This window comes from Micropterus dolomieu, linkage group LG08 (assembly GCF_021292245.1).
Source record: "Micropterus dolomieu isolate WLL.071019.BEF.003 ecotype Adirondacks linkage group LG08, ASM2129224v1, whole genome shotgun sequence".
Taxonomy (NCBI): domain Eukaryota; kingdom Metazoa; phylum Chordata; class Actinopteri; order Centrarchiformes; family Centrarchidae; genus Micropterus; species Micropterus dolomieu.
The window spans coordinates 17,965,573-17,983,325 of record NC_060157.1 but is presented as its reverse complement, the minus strand read 5'-3'; the positions used below and the strand labels follow the sequence as shown (position 1 = coordinate 17,983,325).

The following is a 17,753-nucleotide window of genomic DNA, read 5'->3' as shown; positions in this document are numbered from 1 at the left end:
CAATTCTCTTCTTGAATATGATCAGTTTATTAGAGGACCCGCGAGATCTGATGCATATGTGCAAAGTACAAAGTGCTATACAACTTACTGGAACAGTGAATCGTAAAAACTCACAAAAAAGTTGCAGCAATGGTTCGGTGCGTTTTCTGTAAACGCTTTCACCTTCTAGAAAACTACATTTCCCGTGTTTATGGCGGCCCAATCAAAGTGACGTATTCAACCCATATAAATTCGACGTCGCCAGATTATGACGTTCTTCATAGAGACGATTCCTTAGCGGTCGGTACGTAGCTAGCTGTTGGTATCACAATCCAAGTCAATCATCGCATTTTTAAATCAATCGAACTAATCCGTCACAATTTCTCTTCTGTTGTCAGCCTTCCCGTGTCGACATGAGGGCTAAGGTTTGTACTTTCTGTCTTTATGATCCAATAATCGTAGTTTCCCGTGGTGCTAAGAATAGGTAGCTGGATAGCAAGCTTGTGCAGGTCGACAGCACAGCACGCTTGTTAGCATTCTGTAAAACGCGTGCGTTGTCATGGTGTATGTATAACGTTATTTCAGTTTAGTATATTTTTGTCTTCAGAAATGCAACTATCAATTTAAAGTAATTTTAACGTTGTCTTTATCTTACGCAGTGGCGAAAGAAGCGCATGCGCAGGTAAGATTACAACGTTGAATGTGTTTTACAGTCGTACAGTGAAGTTGTTCAAGGATTTTCGGCTGATTGGCTCTTGTAATTATCACTTTATAGGCTGAAGCGCAAAAGGAGAAAGATGAGGCAGAGGTCAAAGTAAACTGTCCTCTCCGCCATGGCTGTTGCAGCACATGTTGTCAGCACCCAAACCGGTGAGCTCAGCTGGAGACCCAAGACCCCCTCCCATGTGAAGTCCGAGGCCCGCGGCGGCAGATTGATGCTGGAGAGCGGGTTTCAAGACCTGCTGGATGACAGGCTTTTCCTCTGGGACATTCTGGACTCTTTGTTAACTCCTCAACTTTTGTCATTTGTTTTTGTTTATACTCTGATTAAAGGTTTTGGTTTAAAAAAAAAAAAAAAATGCAGCTCTTGTGGAGTTTTTTTTTTTTTACTAGCTGTTTACAGTCATTGCTGTACTATTTTTATTTTATAGTATGGTTGTATAATGAGAAACTTGTATTTGTGCTCACAAAAAGCAAATGTTGTATACAGAAATCAAACTATTTAACACTGTTCAGTGCTGAGGAATTTAGGAGTAGATCCCTATGTCTTGCCAGATGGCAGCAGGCTGGAGTGGGTATCCTTTGGGCCCTGTACAGGCACCTTACCTCACACATCGCTCATGCTCGGCTGTATATCAACAGTACCAATGACCTAAGTGGGTTTTAATCACTCACTGCAGAGCCCTCCTGTCCAGGTAGGTTGTCCCCAGAAAATATGCCTTCTAATGTAAAATGACCCATTCTGAGCATTTCAGTGTTGTAGATCAAAGTGACTCCAACTTGAATTACTAGTTAATTGACAACAGTGCATCATTTTATTTGATCATGTGGGGTGAACAGTAAGTTTCCAATGACTAACAATAGTGGAGTAGAAGTATGAAATTCAGGTTTAATTACTGAAAGTTTGGAACATTTTGAACCTGAATGGCTTGTTGACACATCTGTTGTGGGCAAACTTCTCTAAACAAAAAAAAACCCATTTTGGATTAAGTCCACGTCCCATGACTTGGGTGGGGGTGTGTGATGTAACCTTTGCACAGAGCTCACTTTAGACAAACAACTCACTAATATATCTTGTTTTTACCCTTTAAAGCACTCTAATAATTCATCCTGTCCTTAGCAAAGGTGATTATGATTAATAGTGTGTTCCAGGAAGATTGCTGTAGAGGAGAGTGTCCCCTATTCTCTTTCACAACATTCTCTCATACATTTGCGGTTACAACCCAAGCTTAATCTGTAAGGAAAATTCTGGCAGTATCACTCTATATTTAATACATTCCACCTTATTGAACCACAAGAAATACTATTCTTTTTCCTATTCAGTTATGGCACAATAAAAATATAGTGTAAACTACTTCACAATATATTGTTTGAACAGGGGACAAAAATCACTTCTAAAACTGAGTTCCAATGGGAGGACCAGCTTTCAATAAAACTGATCTGTCATAGCAAAGTCCTGTCATGTATCACTGACCTTAACTCACTGGAGGATTTGGGCTAGGTCAACTAGCTGGTGTAAATTAAAGGCACCAGAAAAACATGCTCACTCTGTCCAGATCAGTGACAGGAGAATGTAGTTTTAAAAAGGTTGGAGAACATTTTATTAGTGTAGATCCGGCAGGGTGGAGAGGTTGGTGACTCGTGTAGACTCGGTGTAACTGACAACAACCCCAAGTCTTAGGCTTTTCAACGCCCAACATTCTTGCACTTGCACCTCAATGGTAACTGAGAAAAATCATAATAAACTCAGTTCAAATAGCCTCTACTGAGTTGCTAAAATGACCAACAGATGGCGTAGTGTGCGCTCTTCAAAATACAGAAACTGGTGTTACAGTAAGATACACACATTTCCCTCACTAAACAGCCTGTCATGAACAATTCACAAGTCCAACTTACTTGACTCAACATATTGAGCAAACATCGAATGTTTATACCATAGTAATTAGGAAAGTGAATATTTAAACATAATACATACACATTTATAGATCATTCAGTTAACAACTTTTTGTGTCAGGGTTCAAGGGTCAGTTTGATCTTAGACCTGTTTAATATTACTTGGTCGGCATCATTTCAACATCACAAGACTCATCATCCTGTGACTGCTACTTCTGCTTCTCAGCACTGGAGAACCAAACAGCTTATTTCATTAGTCACTTTCCATCACTGAGATGCAATGATATGGTTGTTCATTGAAATATGTGTGTTCTTTATTGTTGACAACCTTGCTAAACATGTAAACAAGAGTGGGTTACAGTTGCATCATGCAGACCAGCATCAGAGCATATTATCAAACAAATGTCATAGTTTGCTGACAGTAAACTGGTCTGTGAGTTGATTGATTACTTTTAAATTGACAGACAGCACATGAAAAAATTCCATCTCACTTGCAAAAAATACTGCTACTCATTTTCTTTCTTGCAAGGAAATATCCATATTTTATGGACACAGTCAGTTGTAAGTCAGAGAAACAACAGATTGTAATACCAGTTTAGAATCTAAGTAGGCCTATATATCAATAAAACGTGTGACAAGCCACTTTATATACTAGCACATAACTGTTGTGACTTAGGTTATTTAGTGCAAGTGCAATTTTGGTATCAGGTCATAGGATGTTCCAACATTCAATAGCTGTACAACACCTGCTAAATCTTAATTTGTAAATGAACGCATTATTCCTATAATGAAGTAAACCAAAAGAAACACTGAAATTAGAATCTTGAGATTCAGGATAACTTGTTCCTGACAACAAAATTAAGAGATATATAATGCCAAGTAATTCCAAGATATACAAAAACCATATAGAAAATACCAGCCTATACATGTAAAAAATATAAAAGTGCCAAATGTACAATGACACTTTTAACAAGAAAGACAGCTACTTAGTAGAAAGAAGGGAATGTCATTGGTGTAAAAAGGTCTACATGTCCAAATGTAGGCTATGGTAGGTTCTGCATTGAGTTGTGAGAGAATGGTTCCAGTATGGTAGGCTATAATATGTCTCAAATAATAAAAAATAAGAATATAGTGGTGCTTTAGGCCGTTTCCTGTAACCTGGTTATTGTTGCTTGACTGACTTCAGTAGGCCTATTCGTTTATATAGCGGTTCATCAAGCTGTTCAGCCTCTCAGCAAATACAGCTAACTCCCTGTTCCCAGGCAACCAGGAGGGCGTTTAAAGCCTGTTATTGTTGCCAAGCATGAAGCTAATGAGAAACATGTTATAAATCCACAGGACAGAACACGCCAGAATGAGGCCGAGCTCAGTCTAAAGTGCTCAGTTTACCTGCATTTTGCTGGTGCGTATACACTGCGTTAGCCTGTGACATTTGGTGCATCCTGCTGGTGTCACGATCCTGCATATTCTATAGCATATTCTCTGTCGTAGAAAGTGAACACCACGGCAGCTGATAAATACAACTTGATAAAGCTGCAGTCAACACACACCTTTTTGTCAATTAACCTATTTGTGCTGCCATGCTCAGTTTTACGAGCTACTGCAGTGGAGATGCGCGCTTGCGCATGCAGCAGGATTTAATCCGGTTATGAAAAAAAAGATAACGGGTTGAGCAGCCTGTGCACTGTGACAGTATTTTCTAGTTTCCACGGTGATGATAATATTACTCTGAATAAAAGGTGTCCTTGTGTCTTTGGGTAAAATGAACATTCGGTCACTGTGCATAGGTCGCAATAGCCTACGCTCCGCCCGCCAGTGTGACGCTTCAAGTTAATTCCAGGGTTTACGTTTCTACTGGATTTCATGTGAAGGAGGGCTTGAAGCAGAGCCCGCCCTGGTCTCTGCTTGCCCTGCTCTGTGAGAGAAGCTTCACACGTAAATGAAACACGGAATAGCCCATTCTAGTGCCCTGCGGAACTGAGGGGGGGCCATGATCTAACCGACAGAAGCCCGCAGTTTATCGGTGCGTTCTCGATGGTTTCTGTAATAAAACGGTGGTAAGTCTTCACTGGCGCTTGCCACTCAGTCGTAGAAGCAGAGAAGCTGAAAGCCAGATAGAGCCAGTGAAGTCAAACGGATCTTGCGATGCCAACCACGGATGCAGAGCCAGGCATGAGCAGAGGCACGGCTGCTGAAGCCCCGGCCTTACAGAGCCAGCCCCCCGGTGAACGCGCAGTGAGTGTGCTGTGGTCATTCGGAAAGTGCCTGGGCGCTCTTGTACCCGTGTACTTGGCCGGATATTATGGCTTCAGCATCAGCGTAGTCCTCTTCGGTCTGATGATCTACATGGGCTGGAAACACAGTCGACTGGAGAAAATGATGAGGCTCAAATCTGCAATGTACCTCCTGGAGAACGAGAGGGAATTCACCACTGAAAAGGTTTTCAGGACCAAAAGGGATTTGCCTCCCTGGGTAAGGACTGGCTCACCACCTGCCACGGCCATTATCTGCAGTTTGTATCACCTGTCACATCTGCAACATCTGTCAGGCTGAACTTGTGCTGCATCTCAGCTACTTTGCATCACCATGATACTTAGCCTACATGCATATTACTCATGTCGCTTGTCATTTCTTTAGAAGCTCTAGACTTCTTAAAGTGAACACATTTGCGCATGAAAGATAGGGAAGCTATTGCTTCATGGCAACCCTCAGACAAATATGAGTGCATGCATGTTGTTTTTCACAGTATTTTCCTCTGGTCCCTGGCCAGCCCATGTTCAGACATGCAGTGCCTGGGGTTTATGTATGAACTGCTGCCCCACTGAGGAGTGTGATTTAACACATCGTATGAGGTCTTTTTAGCGGAAAGGTGGAAAGAACGACACTGATATTGAAGAGGTGATGCTGACAAAAATAATTTATCTAGCATTAGGAGAGATTCTGTGTGTGTGTTTCCTCTTCCCTTTCTGCCACAGTAGAGCTGCCGTTGACCTTATCTGGCTCCGTAAACTCTGATGACTCATAAACATTCTTCAGAGCAGAGAAAAGGCAGTGACCAGGACCACCATATCTGGATAGAGCCCGCAAAAGATTAAACTTGTGTGTGTGTGTGTGTGTGTGTGTGTGTGCGCGTGTGTGTGTGTGTGTGTGTTTGTGTGTGTGTGTTTAGGGCAGATAGGCCTGATCTTAGGTTCTCGAGTCTTTGTGGTTAGGAAGAAAGGCTGATGTGCATGTGGTTAATGATTTCCTGAATATGTAGAAATTATCAAACTAGTCTCAGTTGTTAGGCTTGTGCTCCTTGCTCTCTAATGTAAACTAGAATATGATACAATATATATCATAAAGGTGGAAAGGTGGGGAAATTGTTTAATCAAGTTGAAATATTGCCTTGTAATTAAACTCAGAATTTCTGAAAATGTCTTGTTTAAAATAAAAGGACCCTGTTAGAACTTTACTTTTAAGTATCCACTAGTAAAATATTACTAAAAGATTTATCTTAAATATTTAACTTTTCTGCTCAGAGCTGCAGGTCATTTTACACTAACGTGTAATATTTTAGCTCATGCCTGACCAGTGTTACTTTTCCACAGGTCAACTTTCCAGATGTGGAAAAAGTGGAGTGGCTGAACAAGGTATGTTGCTTTCCTATCAGACTTTGCACATGTGCAGCTGTGTATTTCTGCATCAGGAGCTCAAACATTTTTGAGAATCATCTCAAAATGCAGCACCTTGTATGATGTTGGACGGCTCTGCTTCATTTGTCTAAACTCTTAGCAAAGCAAAGGAAACAACAACGATTTCAAGTTAAGGTGTTCATGTTTCACTTGAGCAACTCCAACATCAGCCCCAGTGCCTCGCCTTTAACATGAAGATATAGAACACTTGTGTGGACTTTAAGTGACCTGGCTCCCCGATGCAGCCTCTCCATCAGAGCAGATTATCTACTGGTGTAATTAAGAGGCAGGGAGAGTGGCCCAGATCATATCGCAGGAACTCTTTGTCTCTGTCAGTACAGTAACCTTGCATCAGCATAGGGCAAGTGTGGATATGAATACTAATAATGCAAAACTCCCTTCTGGAGCGAAAAATGTAATGAACTCAGTGACAGAAACCCAGACTGTAGGATGGCAATTTGCTGACCTCATCTTTCACCAGCCCACGTCTCTCCTTCAGACTTCTTGACATGTGATCCTGCTGCTCACACTCAACTAAACAAACATCCATCAGCCCTGAAATGTTCTCACCTTTCACTATGTTTGACAACTTGTCTAACTGCAAAGACAAGGAGCTGGTAATGTCTGTGAGTAACGCATATGAAAAAGCCTGTGAGGAGTTGTAGAATGCATCATTCCTAATTAAATGTCTACATAATTGTATCATAAATAACGTGTAGGATACTCTCCTGTAGCAGTAGCCTGTTAGCATCAGTCTCATGAAGAGTTTGGAGGTCAGAAGATCAGTGGACTTGGCGCCTCACTCTCACACCTCACGCTGAAATGCTGAAAGTAACACCAGTGTTGAGGGTGTGTGGTGTGATAACACTGTTACACTGATTCAATCATCACATAGAATCAATGCAAATTAATATATCAAATTAAAGCTGCAAGCAGCGTTGGGCGGGCCCTCAAACTTGCGTCCGGGTGTGAGCCGGCCGCGTTGCATATTCTGGAGCTCTGCCGGTGCGGCTGTGAATTTTCTATGCGGTTCCGACGCTGCACGAAGGTGTTATATGTCACTTCCTGTGTCCCCTATGTGGAGCTATATAGCACTTGGCGCTATGAATATAAATCGGTATTGGCATGTAGATGTGTTCGGGGCGGGAGACTTATCAAGCACGTAAATATTTGTGCAGATGTGCGGCGGGGGCTGCTTCGTTAAAGGTCACTATCTGTTGCCAGCAGGTGGCGCTATGACTGTGGGTGAATGTCGGCATGTACATGTGTTCAGGGCGGGACTCTCATCCTACATGTACAGTTTGGTGCAGATGTGAGCATGTACACTGAATTTATAATAACTTCCTGTTTCATGGCGAATCATCGACGCCACGGACACGCCCATTGACGAAAACTCACAGATAGCACAACTGTTCATCATCAATGCCTTTAGAAGGCACAGCAGAAATTTGAAGTCGATCGGACTAAACACCTAGGAGGAGTTCGTTAAAGTACGGAGTGTGTAAATCATCCAAAAATGGCCGTAAAATTCAAAATGGCCGACTTCCTGTTGAGTTTAGGGTATGGGTTCTTGAGCCTTTTTTGTGCGTCTGGACATGATACATGTCCCCAGAAAATTTCGTGCATGTAGGTTGAACGTGGACGAGGGGCTAATTTTTTCCAATTTTCTAGGTGGCGCTAGCGAGTCATTTTGCCATGCCCATGCGCGAAACCCATAAAATACGAAGTTTTTCACCACTTCTGACAAGTGTGCAAAGTTTGGTGAGTTTTCGAGTATGTTTAGGCCCCCAAAATTGAGCTTACTTTGCAGAAAAAAGAAAAAAAAATCTTTACAATTTCAATATCCCTATTGAAATTGTAAAGATTGTTTTTCACGGTTGTGCTCGGGCCCTAATAATAATCTTTACAATTTCAATAGGGACCTCGCACGGTTCGTGCTCGGGCCCTAATAATAATCTTTACAATTTCAATAGGGACCTCGCACGGTTCGTGCTCAGGCCCTAATAAAATGCGTTGCTTTAGTGGTTTGGATTTCAGGGTAACGCTTTATTTTATGGAGCCACAATTTCTGAAAATTGCCTTTACAATTTCATAGGAAGTTTCCTGGAAAGAGTTACCTTTCCATCCCCCGCCGCACGTTTTACCTACATGTATGAAATTTCTGTGGGCACATGTATCATGTCCAGACGCACCAAAAAGCCTCTTGGAGCGATGCCCTAAACCCAACAGGAAGTCGGCCATTTTGGATTTAATGCTAATTTTTGCCGATTTACACACTCCTCCTAGGGATTTAGTCCAATCAACTTCAAATTTCTGCTGTGCCTTCTAAAGGCATTGACGATGAAAAGTTGTGCTATCTGTGAGTTTTCGTCGATGGGCGTGTCCGTGGCGTGGCGTGGCGTCAAAGATCAACTCAGGACACAGGAAGTTGTTGTAACTTCAATGTACATGCTCACATCTGCACATACATTTACGTGCTTGATAACTGTCTTGCCCCGAACACATCTACATGCCAATATTAATTTATATTCATAGTGCCAAGTGCTATGTAGCGCCACAAAGGGGACACAGGAAGTGACGTATAACACCTTCATGCAGCGTCTGAAGCGCGTAGCAAATTCACAGCCGCACTGGCAGAGCTCCAGAATATGCAACGTGGCCACCTCACACACCGACGTGCTACACGTGCGAGGGCCCGCCCAACGCTGCTTGCAGCTTTAATGTTGAATTATGCTTGTTCCTGTAGACACATTTTACATTATTCACTGTGCACTGACTACAATAATCTCTAGGTTACACTAACAGTTATTATGAATTAATATTTAAGTGGATGTGTATCAATTGTACACAGTCCCTATAATATGGAGTGGCAGGGTCGCCGGTTCGAGTCTAGCTTGGACCAGAGGTGTGTGGACTGGTAGCTGGAGAGGTGCCACTTCACTGAAGGTGGCCTTGAGCAAGCCCCTGAACCCTTAACTGCTCAGAGTGCTGCACTGAGTGGCAGCCCCCTCGCTCTGATCCATGTGTCTGTGCATGTGTGTGGATGTGTGGACATTGGATGTGTAACAATTGTACACAGTCCCTATAATTTGGGATGGCAGTAGCTCATTCCATAAGGATTAGCTGGTAGTTGGACAGGTGCCAGTTCACCTCCTTGAGCAAGCCCCTGAATGTGTATAATATACTGACATTAACAACAGAGTGAAAAAACATTGAATTTCCCCTTGTCAGACAAGTCTGTTGTCTTCTTCTATGTCTTCTTCTTCTTCTATAATCAGCGCCAAATAAAGGGCTTGCAATTATTTTTTCTTTTAAAATTTAAATTCAGTTGCAAGATGTTCATTTTGCAACTGGATGGCAATTAATTATTTATTTCATAACCACTCTGCTGAATTATTATTTAGATTTCTGCCTCTATCAGGTGTGTTTTTTTGCTAAACAGTCTCTGAAAAGCCTTTTAACTACAAGGCAAACAGTCTGTGGTCATGGCAATGTGTGTACCTGTGTTGATGGTTCTTTCTTATTTGCTGTAATGTTCTGGTAAATACGTTCACAAGAAGTGCTTCGCTATGACTAAGCATCTACACAAATGCTAATTCATTGTTACTCAGAATTATACTACCATGGATGTAAACATGAACCACATTTGATGACTTGTATTTATTCAACACTTTACACAATTGTGTCATTGCCATGTTCAAATCTGCCTAGAAAAATAATTAATGACCATATGTTCTGTCATGTAGATCTTGCAGCAGGCTTGGCCCTTTATAGGCCAGTATCTGGAGAAGCTGCTGGTGGAAACCATTGCTCCTGCCATCCGTACCGCCAACATTCATCTGCAGACTCTCAGCTTCACCAAGGTCAACATAGGAGACAAGGTATCTTAATGGCCTGTCGTAAAAAGGAGCAATTTATTCTGTAAATGTTCCACGACCGAGAAAATACAGTGGGACCCGGAGTATTAATGTGGGTAATATGTATGTGGTAATGCAGGGCTGGTATTACAAGCATAAAGATGGATGATTTCATCACAGCGAATGATAATCTTCATGTGTGTCTTTGCTAATGTGGTTAGCCTTATTTGCTTTGTGTAACAGCTGCTGTTGTGTTCACAGGCTGTGAAGGTAGTTGGTGTAAAGGCTCACACAGAACACGATAAAAAACAAGTTATGTTGGATTTGTACCTGAGGTAATGCATCACAACTTATTTTGTTTCATTATTTCATACTGTTACTAGTGTATAAGTAACCAGCTAGTCAACTCAGACACTGAAATATTCCTGTGTTACTATAAAGTGTCTTGCACTAGAGCATGGTTTGTTCTTATCTCAGAGAAGATCATTGTTTACTTTACACAAAAAAGGGAAACGACTCTATCATAAGTCGTATCAGCTGATTCCCTTGGTTAAACATGTATCTCTAGACTTGTCACTGCTCTTCTACTTGCAGCTATGCCGGGGATGTCGAGATTAATGTGGAAATCAAAAAGTACTTTTGCAAAGCCGGAGTGAAAGGAGTACAGGTATAAGATGAAATATTAAGATATTCTTATATTAGTCATTGATAAGCGGCCTGAAAACATCCTTTCAATATTACATTTTATGTTTGTAGCTCCATGGGAAGCTGCGTGTGATCCTCGAGCCTCTGATCGGAGACATGCCACTGGTTGGAGCCATCACAATGTTCTTCATCCGCAGGCCTGTGAGTGTAGCGCCAGTGAAGCGCATCTGATTACTTTCTGGTTTTGCACTGCATCACTATCTGAGGTGTAAATGTATGTATTCATATGCATTTTATACTTGTATCTGTGTCATAGAAACTGGACATCAACTGGACTGGGCTGACCAACCTGTTAGACATCCCTGGGTTGAAGTAAGTCTATGTGGTAGAGCTCTGTGTAGATCTCTGTTAGGGTGTGGCCACATTGATCCGTCTGGTGTTTGTTTTTAGTTGTTTTTCAATGAGGAGTGCCTGTTTGTGGAGTAGGGCAGATGAAGTGTTGGCATGCAGAAACGTTTTGGGGGGCTGCACTTTTGGAATTGATGGATGCATTTAAGATAATTTATTATTTATTTAGCCACTACGATCTTTTCTGTTCAGTGACGGATCTGTGCTCACATCCTTAACGGGTAGGTGTGGCAATATCCTATATTTTTGTTTGTTGTCCACAAATCCTTTTGCAAAGACTAAAACCAACAATGAACTGATCCTACTAACAAGTTGCCAAAGCCTGATATATCTTATTCCTATGTACCACTGAGCTCCATTGTTATCCAAAAACGATTGATAAAGTCACGCTGTTCCACTGGGTGACATGTTCCTTCATTACGATGAACATGGGCACTGTGGTTTATTTTGAGTCAATCCCCCTCCCACACACACACACACACACACGCACACACACACACACACACACACAGTCCTGCTGCCTTAAATATTCAGTAAAGCACCAACTGTGTGTTAATCTGCATCCAAAAATAGTCTCCACTACTTACTCCTGTTTGAGTAACCTATATTAAAAACTGTTTTAGGAAATTACCTTTCCTTTTTTAATAATAAAAGTATAAACTTGTGATCCCTTTTATTAAAAATGTACGTCTGTAGTCGAACTAAATGGTGTTGGGGCTGAGAGTACCACAGAGAGGGGAGAGTACTGACAGACAGAAAAATAAATTGTTGGTTTTGTTCTTTTCACAGCGTTTGTTGATAATAAGAAAAATATTGAACAATGCCAGCCTTATCCTGTAACTTGTTAAACTCTATGCCATACTTGTGTGTTATTCAGTATGTACTGTATATTATGACATTGCATTTATATCAAGGTAGTTTTAGGGCCCATTGTCTAAGGTCAGACTGCAGACAATGTAGAATCAACGATACAATTATAAATAGAACATGTATTCCGTGTAATGGTATTGTGGCTGATTCTACACTGTGTGTGTTATGGTCTTATTCAGTATACTTCTGTGCAAATACAATTAAAGCATTGTCAGAGGTGTAACGTTTGTTGCTGACACATGAGCTCTCCCTGGCAATACTTTCAATGACAGCTTGTCATTATTTTTTAATTGTATTCCTCTTTTAGATGACATTAGCCAACATGATTTCACAGAAAACCTGTCCTCATCTTTAGCCAATGGGTGCTTCCTGTTGGTTCTGCTGCTGAGAACCTGAATATCATGTTGTTTATGCATGTTCATATGACCAGCAGTAGTGTATAGCCTCTGTCTGTCTGTGAGTTCCTCCCATTGTGTGTCCCCAACATCATCCTGGCATTCATTTGCAGTGCCATGTCGGACACTATGATAATGGATGCAATAGCCTCCCACCTGGTGCTCCCCAACCGTCTCACTGTTCCCCTGGTGGCCGACCTGCACGTTGCTCAGCTCCGCTCCCCTCTCCCAAGGGTAACTGTCTCAATTATGAATGGCCTGGAGAAATATGAACCCACACAGACTGAAGCAGATCTGTCTCAGCATGTACATTCTAAACAAACACATAGCCTAAAAAGTCATATGGCAAATTCACATTCGAATCTAAACAATGGAACCATGTTTTGTGACAAAGCTTGTTGACAAACATTTTGCTTTTCTTTGTGTATGCATGTAATTTGCTGCATGTGTATGCACATGCTAGGGAGTTGTGCGTATCCACCTGCTGGAGGCTGAAGACCTGACTGCCAAGGATACAGTCATCAAAGGCTTAATCGATGGGAAGTCGGACCCGTATGCCGTTCTGCGTGTAGGAACCCAGATCTTCACCTCTCATCACGTGGACAGCAACCTGAACCCACAGTGGAGAGAGATGTATGAGGTGCGAGGGGCTGGGAGGGGAGAAAATATAGCAGTAACTGAGCTGTAAGAAGCACAAGATATACACTATGGTTTTGTCTTGATATTCAAATGCTGCTCTCCCCACCAGTTTGTGCACTAAAAGTTGTAGCTTGGTGTTGGTGTCCTGGCTTTATACGGAATGCATAGGGAAGTATTTGGTAGTAAATATGTCATTGGCTCAGAAATAAACAGTTTTGTGGAGATCTTATCTACTTATATGGTAGCAGGAAGCCCCTGTTTCTGAGATAAGCAGCACCAGCAAAATTTGCTTGCTTGCTTAATGGTTAATGAAATTTGAGCCAACAGTGAATAGATATTAAATTATTTACTTAATTATCTACCAATAGTGAAATGTTCTTACCATTGTGATTCTGTTTGCATGTCCTTGTGTTATTGTGTCGTGGGTGCTTGTATCTTTATTTGTATATTTGTTGTGTGTATTGCATATTGGTCCATTTATATGTGTGTGTGTGTGTGTGTCAGGTGATTGTCCATGAAGTACCTGGTCAGGAGTTGGAAGTGGAAGTGTTTGACAAAGACCCAGACCAGGATGACTTCCTGGGGAGGTAGCTTATACATTCTCATTCATTTACTCTGTATCTACGTGCTTCTCATGTCATTTCCATCTCTGCCATTGCCATGTTGGGCCATGATTCTGTTGAAATTTGAACTCCTTAGTCTCTTTGATTCATGGTTTCATTGATTCCCTGTCTATCTTTCTGTTTCAGGGTCAAAGTGGATCTTGATATTGTAAAGAAAGCAAGGATTGTGGATGATGTAAGTAGGAGTGTTTGTATATTTACATTTTTGTCAGTATTTTATATACTACATTTATACATTATTTCTCACTCAGATCATATAATAAACAGCGAGCACAAGAATGCAGTTGTTATTTTGCCTCACTCTGGAAAAGATCTGAGTAAGGTTGCAGCAATCCTGTAAGCATGTGACTTTGCCGACCCATGTGCCTCCTCGTGATCTGCTCTGATCTTTTTCTATCCTGCCATCAAGTCAAAGAAATCAGCCAGATGAAAAGAATGTCTGCTTTATGAGCCCTCTGCTTTTGTAAACAGTGGTTCAATTTGAAGGACGTCCCATCCGGCAGCGTTCACCTCCGGCTGGAGTGGCTCTCTCTGCTGTCCTCTGCTGACAGACTGAGTGAGGTGAGTCTAATGGTAATGTTTGCCCAGTCAGCAGCAGGGCTTTGGGTAGTGACGTGGACAGACATGGTACACTGTTAAGTATCAGATAATTATTTTTATATTTTGTTATATATTTGTTTATTTATGGCATTTGACAGTTTGTAAATGACCAACTTTTACCCAAATTTACAAAAAGCTGTAATTTGACTTTAACTAGTTTATTTAACCAGAAAAGATTCAATATCTCTTTTTCATGAGTGTCTTTGACGGGATAGGCGGCAATAACGAGTAATGGAACATAAAACAGACACAAAACATAAAATATGTTGCAGGTCAGACATGTTATGTAAAATCATTAATAAAGAATAACATAAAAATTACATTCTAGAAATAATCTATTGGGTTCAGTCTGCTTGGGTTGGGTTAAGATGGCTCGATGTACTCCAGGTTTTATGATGGCTTGTGTAGTTGGTTTTAGCAAGTGTTTTTACATATTTTTGTCATATGACTTATGGATTTTATCATGCTTTATTTATTTTATGCCTGGGTGTTGTCACCTGATTGCATGTTTTGTTTTTGTTGCTTTAAGTTCAACTTAAAGACAGCCTGAGAGGAATCTAAAAACATCAGTCAAAATAAATAAGACCAAAACTGTCAAACAGTGAATCAATAACACATTGATTATATAAACAGTAAATTTGTTGGTGGCCACTGGTTGGGCTTTTACTGTACTTATATCATTGTGTTCGTTGTTCTTCTACCAGGTGATCCAAAACAACAAGAACTTGACCAGTAAGACAGCTGATCCCCCATCTTCCGCCATCCTAGCCATCTACCTTGATCAAGCTCACGAACTGCCTGTAAGATTATCATTATTTAAAGAACTCTATCATCAGGCATGTATTACATTTTCATCTGTTACCTACATCGATGGATTTCATATGTTGTAGATGAGAAAAGGCAATAAGGACCCCAGCCCAATGGCGCAGATTTCCATTCAGGATACAACTAAAGAGAGCAAGGTAAGGATAAAACTTTGTCTTTGTACATTGAACCAAACTCTGAGCGTAGTTAACGTTTTCCCCTCTCTTCCGAAGACTTGCTATGGAACCAACAGCCCTGTGTGGGAGGATGCCTTTACCTTCTTTATTCAGGATCCCCGCAAACAAGACATCGACATTCAAGTAAGTTATTATCAGTAATGACTGAACACACCAAGTAAGATAGCTGCAAAGATTGTACATACTATTACACCCAAGGTGTCGAGATAATTTGTTAACTTAACACCTTCCTGATTTTCCTTCTGATTTTAATTGTTTCCTCTCATTCTGTAAAATGCACTCTCCTAATTTTAACCTATTTATTTTCCCTTCATGATGTTTGCCTTTCCTGCTGCTTTTATCCTAACTCCACATCTTCTGTTCCTTTGTTTTTCAATCAGGTGAAAGATGATGACCGTGCTCTGACCCTGGGCAGCCTGACCATCCCTCTGAGCCGTCTTCTCGTGGCCCCTGAACTCACAATGGACCAGTGGTTCCATCTGGAGAATTCTGGTTCTGCCAGCCGCATCTTCGTCAAAATTGTGCTTAGGGTTGGTATTTCACACATATTGACATAGACAAAAGTGTCGGGTAGTGTAGTAAATAAGTAAAATGTGGATTCAAGCCCTGGACAACAATCAACCCAGCTAAAAGTGTCTGTGTGAAAGACAGTGAAATCTGACCAGCTTCCATAGGACCGCTTTGGCCTCGAGAGGCTCTCATGAGGCACATGCATAGGTACTACACACACACACACACACACACACACACACACACACACACACCCCAACCATGGTTCAGTTATCCATGTCTATTATCCATGGAAATGAGACAGCACGAGATTAAAGAATGTAAGACATTGGAGAGGTCATTGTTACGACCTGGCTTGTTAAGGAGAGCAGTAACATGTGATTGGGACTGAAAATGAGGTGGAATATGACAACTGGAATGGTTCTGGTTAATGTTATGTATTTAATTAACCAAGAGAGAGCGCTTGCACAAGGAAATGCAACAGAAAAAGGGCTATACAGGTGCTGACAAACAACCATTTACAATCCATCTTCCAGTATCTTCAACCAAGTCCAGTTGCCCTTGACTTTAACCTTCGTTGGATAACTATAACCTGGATGACTGAGAATCATCATAGACAACCATTTACAAGTAAAACAAAAGGTGTTCTTATCCAAAGACTTTTAAGTTAGCTCTTGGCTCAAAATATACTAAGGAACAAAAAGAGGTCAGCACCCATAAGCTTACAAAAGACAAATAAAGAAAACAAACCAACAGTTATTCTGCAAACTCAGAGGTCTCAAATTAAGGAGTGTCCAACACTTGGCACACTACAACAAACAAGGTGAATTACAAAGGGCCAAAAGCACTGACTGAAGTCACTCTGACAGGCAACACTACAAAATACAAACTCTCTAAATACTCTCTACTAAACACAATGAAATGCAACCAACAGCAAGGCAAACTGATCACTGGTTCACAGCCGCCCTGAACTGCAGACACACAAACTATTTAAGGTGCAGCTGGGGTTGATTGGAGACTTCTGATTGACAGGTTCAGTCAGATCATAGCAACACCAATCACCGACCCCAGTGAGCAGCAACCAGGAAGTAGGCGGTCTCATCTCCAGAGGGACCAATCCTCGCCGATTCACGGATTCACACTGGATTAGCATAAACAGCAGAATCTCTAGTGGGAACAACAAAACTAATACACTCCTTAACGTTACGTGCCTGAAATTAACCCTAACCCAATAAATGAAACCTAAAGTACATCATCCACGTTTCTTCTCTCTGCCTCATCTTTCTGTCCTAGTGAGGACAAATACTCCTCATAAATTCTGAGACAGAAAAATAGGGACACAGAAACCTGCATTTTATCTGTCTGTTGGTAAGAAGCATGAACAAGTGTTCTTCTTCTGCTTGACAGTTGCTCACCGTTACCTGCAGGGACGTGCACAGGAATTTTGAAGGGCAGTTGCTCTGACCTGAAAAAAGGCACCCCCCCCCCAAATAAAAAACAAACAAAAAAACATGGGCTATATGAAGGACTGAGAAAAAAACATTTTTTTATTAAAAAATATACAAAAAGTAAAAACACTTAAATACAGCACTCAATAACCTAAACTACTATTAATAACAAAACAGAAAAACATGACTCGAGTCATGAAAAAAGAGTTCCTTATATTATTGTTTATTGTTTTTTTTTAATCATTATTATTTTTTATTTTTTTTCCTTTTTTTTTTTTTATTTGAAAATAAATAATCTAGATTGAATTGACAGATGGGGAAAACTCGCTTCTAATAAAATATTAAATAAAAAAACGCTTAGATTTCGGAAAAAAATACAATCCTTTTTTAACCTTTTGGCTTCCCGTACATTCAGTTGCGCTTCTAGCTCGTATTCACTTCGGTTGGTACGTATCACGTATGGTAACTGGGCAAAACTACGCATGATTTGT

The 17,753-nt window shown here is 41.0% G+C and overlaps 1 protein-coding gene and 1 long non-coding RNA gene across 2 annotated transcripts in view; both read left to right on the top strand.

Moving 5' to 3' along the window:
• The first annotated feature begins 265 nt into the window (after window positions 1-265).
• LOC123975349 lies at window positions 266-1,062 on the top strand. Its single transcript, XR_006826036.1, has 3 exons — window positions 266-404; window positions 639-661; window positions 755-1,062. It is a non-coding gene; the product is annotated as an uncharacterized LOC123975349 (long non-coding RNA).
• Window positions 1,063-4,497: 3,435 nt separating this feature from the next.
• Window positions 4,498-17,753, top strand: part of esyt1a (extended synaptotagmin-like protein 1a) — a 19,649-nt gene continuing 6,393 nt past the window's right edge. Inside the window, exons 1-16 of the mRNA XM_046056776.1 lie at window positions 4,498-5,064; window positions 6,183-6,224; window positions 10,013-10,147; window positions 10,385-10,458; window positions 10,718-10,790; window positions 10,880-10,969; window positions 11,085-11,140; window positions 12,555-12,675; window positions 12,905-13,081; window positions 13,585-13,667; window positions 13,830-13,878; window positions 14,175-14,264; window positions 15,008-15,103; window positions 15,194-15,265; window positions 15,341-15,427; window positions 15,685-15,834. Coding sequence (XP_045912732.1) covers window positions 4,738-5,064; window positions 6,183-6,224; window positions 10,013-10,147; window positions 10,385-10,458; window positions 10,718-10,790; window positions 10,880-10,969; window positions 11,085-11,140; window positions 12,555-12,675; window positions 12,905-13,081; window positions 13,585-13,667; window positions 13,830-13,878; window positions 14,175-14,264; window positions 15,008-15,103; window positions 15,194-15,265; window positions 15,341-15,427; window positions 15,685-15,834 — 1,722 coding nt within the window. The 5' untranslated portion in view covers window positions 4,498-4,737. The remainder of the gene's footprint in view (window positions 5,065-6,182; window positions 6,225-10,012; window positions 10,148-10,384; window positions 10,459-10,717; window positions 10,791-10,879; window positions 10,970-11,084; window positions 11,141-12,554; window positions 12,676-12,904; window positions 13,082-13,584; window positions 13,668-13,829; window positions 13,879-14,174; window positions 14,265-15,007; window positions 15,104-15,193; window positions 15,266-15,340; window positions 15,428-15,684; window positions 15,835-17,753) is intronic.